This window comes from Triticum urartu, chromosome 3 (genome assembly GCF_003073215.2).
Source record: "Triticum urartu cultivar G1812 chromosome 3, Tu2.1, whole genome shotgun sequence".
Classification (NCBI taxonomy): Eukaryota; Viridiplantae; Streptophyta; class Magnoliopsida; order Poales; family Poaceae; genus Triticum; species Triticum urartu.
In genome coordinates, this window is record NC_053024.1 from 158,249,798 (window position 1) to 158,255,253 (window position 5,456).

Genomic DNA, 5,456 nt, shown 5'->3' on the forward strand with positions numbered 1-5,456 from the left:
CCCTGGCAGAGACGTGCTTACACAAAACTCATGGGGATGCAGTACAAAGTGGTGTACAGGAAAGGGGTTGAGAACAAAGCGGCCGATGCCTTATCGCGACGAGATGCAAAAGTTTCGGCGATATCGGTGGCTCTACCTGTTTGGCTGGATGAAGTAGTGCAGGGCTACCAGACTGATGGAAATGCTAACGAGATCTTGCTTCGCTGCAAAGAGATGGGAGACACAGCCTCTGACTACTCTGTTCGAGATGGGGTGATTTTTTACAAAGGCAGGGTGTGGATTGGTGCCAATACAGCCATGCAAGAGAAACTCTTGCATGCCATTCATGCTAGTGCCACAGGGGGCCACTCTGGCATTCATGCCACCTATGACAGATTGCGACGCTTGTTCGCTTGGCCTGGAATGAAGCAAGATGTGGTGAACCTGGTGTCTAACTGCAGTGTGTGCAAGCAATCCAAAAGTGAACGGATCCGTACTCCCGGACTGCTCGAACCCCTGCCCATTCCACCTCATGCATGGCATACAGTTACTCTGGATTTCGTGGAAGGATTGCCAGTGTCTCGGGGTTACTCATGCATCCTGGTAGTGGTAGACAAGTTGACCAGGTATGCTCACTTCATTCCGCTTGCTCATCCTTTCTCAGCCTTGCAAGTCGCGACCGCATTCATGACTCATGTCTACAAGCTTCACGGGCTGCCTCATGCTTTGGTCTCAGACCGTGATAAAGTTTTCACCAGTCTTTTGTGGAAGGAAATGTTCAAACAAGCGGGGACCGAGCTCCGGATGTCTTCTGCGTATCATCCCCAGACTGATGGAACCACCGAGAGAGTGAATCAGTGCATGGAGACCTATCTTCGTTATTTTGCTCATTCCTGCCCACATAGATGGTTCCAGTGGCTGCACCTCGCCGAGTTCTGGTACAATACGTCATCTCACTCTGCGCTGTAGGCTTCGCCGTTTGAGATGCTGTATGGGCACCCTCCTCGCCATTTCGGGATCGTGGACGCGTCCGCATCAGCCCCAGTGGATTTGGTAACCTAGCATGAGGAAAGGGCAGCGGTTTCAGCCTTGTTAAAGCAGCAGTTGGAACGATCCAGGCAGCGGATGAAAGATCAGGCGGATAAGCATCGATCGGAGCGAGCCTTTGCAGTGGGAGACTGGGTGTACGTGAAGCTACAGCCTTATGTGCAGGTCTCAGTCGCGGCTCGGGCTAACCATAAGCTATCCTTCAAGTACTTTGGTCCCTTTCAGGTGACGGCGCGCATTGGAGCAGTGGCGTATCGCGTCCAGCTTCCAGAAGGCAGTCGTGTTCACCCAGTGTTCCACGTGTCCCTGCTGCAAGCAGCGCTGCCACCGGGCACCGACGTTGTGACTGCTCTTCCGGAACCACCGTTGGCGTACGCAGCGCCGGGTTTTCCTGAACGTGTGCTCGCTCGCCGGGTCGTCACCAAAGGACAGGCGCAACTTCCTCAAGTGCTGATCAAGTGGACTTCGCAACCGGAGGCACTGGCAACCTGGGAGGACTTCTTCGAGCTCAGGAGCCGTTTTCCAGGTGCTGCGGCTTGGGGACAAGCCGTTTATGAAGACCCGGGGGATGTCACGGCCCCTACTACTACAGGCCACCAGGAGGCCCGCCCCAAGAGGACCAAGAAGCCCAACAGGCTGTTCGACCCGGCCACCTGGGAGCTTGGTGGGTGATCGATAAGTAGGAGTGAGCCCGAGGTGTTAGGGCACGGTGGTAATGAGTGGATCGCTTCCCCTTCTCTTTCCCCTATCCTCCCACCTCCTGTGACCTCTCCCTCTCGATCCCCTTCTCCTCTCAAGAACCCTAGCCCCGAATTCCCCTGTATCGCCATGAATTGAGTAGATCGAGCAAGAGGGACGTAACAAAGTGAAATAATACTGGAACACAGGAATTGATAGATTAACAAAATGCGGGACGGGAAGGGAGCACAGACAATTAGGAAGTAGAAAGAGGAAGGAAAGAATCAGCAATAAAGCAAGGCCTGAACCTTACAAGCAAGCAAAGGCCCGTCTACCACGTTTAAGGGCAAGTGACTTTTGATAGGCTCATGATGATGTCCATCATTATTGAGATGATTTGTCCGGATCTTCTTCCAGTGCTATTTTACAGACTACCGCGATCTACCAGCGCTGATCTGTGGATCTATCTGCCCGTTACTGAACCCGTTCGTCTCATACAGCTAATTTTATTCAAATGAGCTTCATAATCATAGGACTGAGCAACAAAGACCATGATCTGAAAATTTAATCCAGTTTGAACTCTGAACATCGGTGCTTTCAAACAGGATCACCCTTTGACTTGACTTGCACACATCAGATAGACTGACGGACAGAGCAGACTGCAGAGCAGGCCACCGTCAAAGTGGAAGCCGGTCAATGCTGCATGTGTGTGGTCCGAACCGAAACCAAAAGCGCACAGTGCAGAGGAACGAAACTCTGTGATCGGATCAGAGACCCAGCCAGTTCAAGCTGGTACACGCCAGGCGCACATGGCAGCTTGCCCCGGGAAGAAGCCAGGGACCAGAGTCACATGACCATGCCCATGCCCAGACCCTCTTTTTTTTTCCCAGCAGTTGCAGTGGGATCTACTCCACTCCACTCAACAAGGCAATCAATCGGCAGCCACCTTTTCCGGCTCCCTTCCTCCCCCATCTTTTATAAACCAGCACATAAACTGCTAGAGCTAGAGCTAGAGACCCCAGCCCCTTCCCTGTCTCTTCTCGGCCTCTCCTCCTCCAGTCTTGGCCTCCTTGCTTGGTGCTGGTGCTGGTGCCGGAGAGCAAGATGGCCAGGGGGTCTCAGCCATCCGCATCGCTCCTGCTCTTCTCTCTGGGGCTTGTGCTCCTCTGCTTCACCTCAGGTGACCTCTCTGCCTCCTCCGATTAGGCGACCTTGCTAGCACAGCAACACTGTTTGACTGTTTGTTCAGTACTAGGGTCCGTGGGGTTGCTCCGATGGCTTTGTCCTGTAGAAAGAAAGGGAAACTGTGCCCACTCGTTCCACCTTTTTTCTTCAGTTTTTGTTCCTTTCTGAAACTCTGGATCGCACTTTTCTGCCGCATTTTTCACCATGTTTTGGTCGATTTGGTCCAAAATGTGGTCGATGTTATGATTAGTGGAGTGTGGTACATGTTAATTATCTCGTCTAATTCAGATGAGAGGGCGGAACCCAGTTACTATCTTGCTGTTGTTTCTTGCCAAGATCTACCAGCGTGTTCTTGATTTAGATACGCATTTGTTCCAAAATAATCATCAGTTGAACTTGATCCGAAGCAACTCACAAATTTTTTCTAAGAAACTGACATTTCTCTGTTGTTGATTGAGCAGGAAGCACCGTGAGGCTGGCCGAGGCACAGGTACCTTAAGATCGCCCCCCTCTTCCTTCTCTACTCGTCATAGCAATGCATGTGTATGTGCTGATCCAACTAACTTGGGTGGTGGCAACTTGCAGAAAACGTGGTGCATGGCGAAGCCGTCGTCGGACGAGAAGGTCCTGCAGGCCAACATCAACTACGCGTGCTCCAACGTCAGCTGCGCTGTGATCCAGCCGGGCGGGCCGTGCTACAACCCCAACAACCTGCTGTCGCACACCTCCGTCGCCATGAACCTCTACTACGCCGCCAACGGCCGGCACTCCTGGAACTGCTACTTCGCCGACTCGGGCATCGTCGTCAAGTCCGACCCCAGTGAGTGGCCAGCCACTTGCCTGCCTACCTGCAGAGATCTCGACCATTATTCTTTACAGCTCTGACAGACAGCGGTCGTTTTGCAGGTTACGGTTCGTGCACCTACTACTGATCTCTCTTCCTCGCCGAGGTCGAGCGATGCAGATGGGTCGCAGTAGGTTCTTCTTGTGTTTAATTGGTCGCGCGAGGAGCTGCATGTTGTTGTGAGCTACAGTAACTAACTGCTCCGGCATGATGATTAATTTGTTGAGGTGCAGAGTGTGTGTTGGTGTGGGTTAACTGCTAGTCTGTGTTTGCCTGTTATTGTTGGAGATGTCAGATGTCCATCCATTCACTGATCGATCTCTCCGGTGGGGAACTTGTTAATCCATGTTTGTCCGGTTACTTATTTATTATTGTTGTCCTATGACTGCATGTGTGTCGTGCTCCTGATAACGTGGGTCGTAAGATTTAATTTCAGTTACCTACTCCTTCCGTTTCAAATTACTTGTTCAAATTTCAGGTTGTTAAACTAAAACCATGACGAGTAAATAATTTGAAACGGAGGAAGTACATACAGAAGTACAGAGTCCAGGCCAAAGCATAGTTTTTCTCTTTGATCTTCTAAAAAACAGTTTTCCTATTTTCTGCTGCTGGGAATAGTGGATATCCTCCTATATTCGTATGACGGGGAAGGGTTATATATATAAGTGAACAAGTACCATTGCGTTTTTCTGTTCCACTTCCATCGGATACGAAACGAAACGAAAAGTTTACTTGAACGCACTCCACCGCCCATCCAAAGATAGAAGTCTCGTCTCTATATTATCTATATCTATATATCTATCAATATCTATATCGATATGTATTTCTATATCCTATCTATCAATATCTACATCTACATCTATATCTATATCTATATCTTCTATATCTAGTTACTTTGCATCAAAATTTGCCCCGTAAGGTTCTCTTATTGTGTTACAAAAATATTTAGACCCCATGCCAGCGCACAGGCATATACCTATTCCAAGAAAAGAACAAAAATCTTTCAGATCTAATGTTAGATTTTTCTAACTTGGGCCACCAAAGTTTTCGGCCGTCCGATCACGCCGTAAGGTCCTAACAAGGCCTGCCAGACGATTTTTCGGCCGCCGGCCTCGAAAAATCGCCCAGTCGCATCCCCAAAGGCCTTTTTTTCGTCGGCTCGGATCGAAATTGACGCCGGCGGATCCAGGCCGAACCCTGCGTGCTGGGGGCGCTTGGGGGCGCCGCCCGAATCGTTTTTGGCGCGAAAATAGGCGGGCCCTTCTTGGCAGCGACTCGGCTCTTCTCGCCGCTTCGTCGTCCTTATTGCCTCGGTTCCCGTGGCGGAATCAATGCCAAAGCTGCCGCGCCGGTCAGCCTCCTCCATTGATGCCTCACGGGCGGGGCAGTGAAGATGGGACGACGCGCGTCCCTCGCCCGCCACGCGTACACACGGCGGCCACGCGTACGGGCTGCGCCTCCGCCTATATAAGTTGCCCCCAGCGCGCCGGTGACGCACAGGCTCTCCACCGCTGACGCCCCCGTTCCTCGACACCCCCATTCCCCCCTCTCTTCTCGCTGTTTCCAGTTCAACCATGGCCGAGCGCTTTTTAGGTGATGGCGCGGCGGCGAACGGCTTCGGCCGCCGCCATCTTCACGAGGACGAAGCTCGGCTCCTCTATGAGGCCGGGTACCCGGTCCCGTAGGACATGCGGGTGCCCGGGGTGTGGAGGATCAGCGCCGG

At 51.8% G+C, this 5,456-nt stretch overlaps 1 protein-coding gene across 1 annotated transcript; it reads left to right on the top strand.

Annotated features, from left to right (window-relative positions):
• Nucleotides 1-2,701: 2,701 nt before the first annotated feature.
• On the top strand, nt 2,702-4,115 carry LOC125548212 (glucan endo-1,3-beta-D-glucosidase-like). The gene is made up of 4 exons (XM_048711877.1): nt 2,702-2,884; nt 3,351-3,379; nt 3,475-3,709; nt 3,796-4,115. Exons 1-4 carry the CDS (start codon nt 2,809-2,811, stop codon nt 3,819-3,821), a joined length of 366 nt encoding a protein of 121 aa, XP_048567834.1. The 5' UTR covers nt 2,702-2,808; the 3' UTR covers nt 3,822-4,115.
• The last annotated feature ends 1,341 nt before the right edge of the window (nt 4,116-5,456 follow it).

Bases quoted from the DNA above. Each gene is read 5' to 3' on its own strand.
- LOC125548212 (XM_048711877.1), top strand. From the start codon at position 2,809: ATGGCCAGGGGGTCTCAGCCATCCGCATCGCTCCTGCTCTTCTCTCTG. The intron at 3,380-3,474 runs GTACCTTAAGAT...GGCAACTTGCAG, and splicing joins TGAGGCTGGCCGAGGCACAG to AAAACGTGGTGCATGGCGAA. The intron at 3,710-3,795 runs GTGAGTGGCCAG...GTCGTTTTGCAG, and splicing joins CGTCGTCAAGTCCGACCCCA to GTTACGGTTCGTGCACCTAC.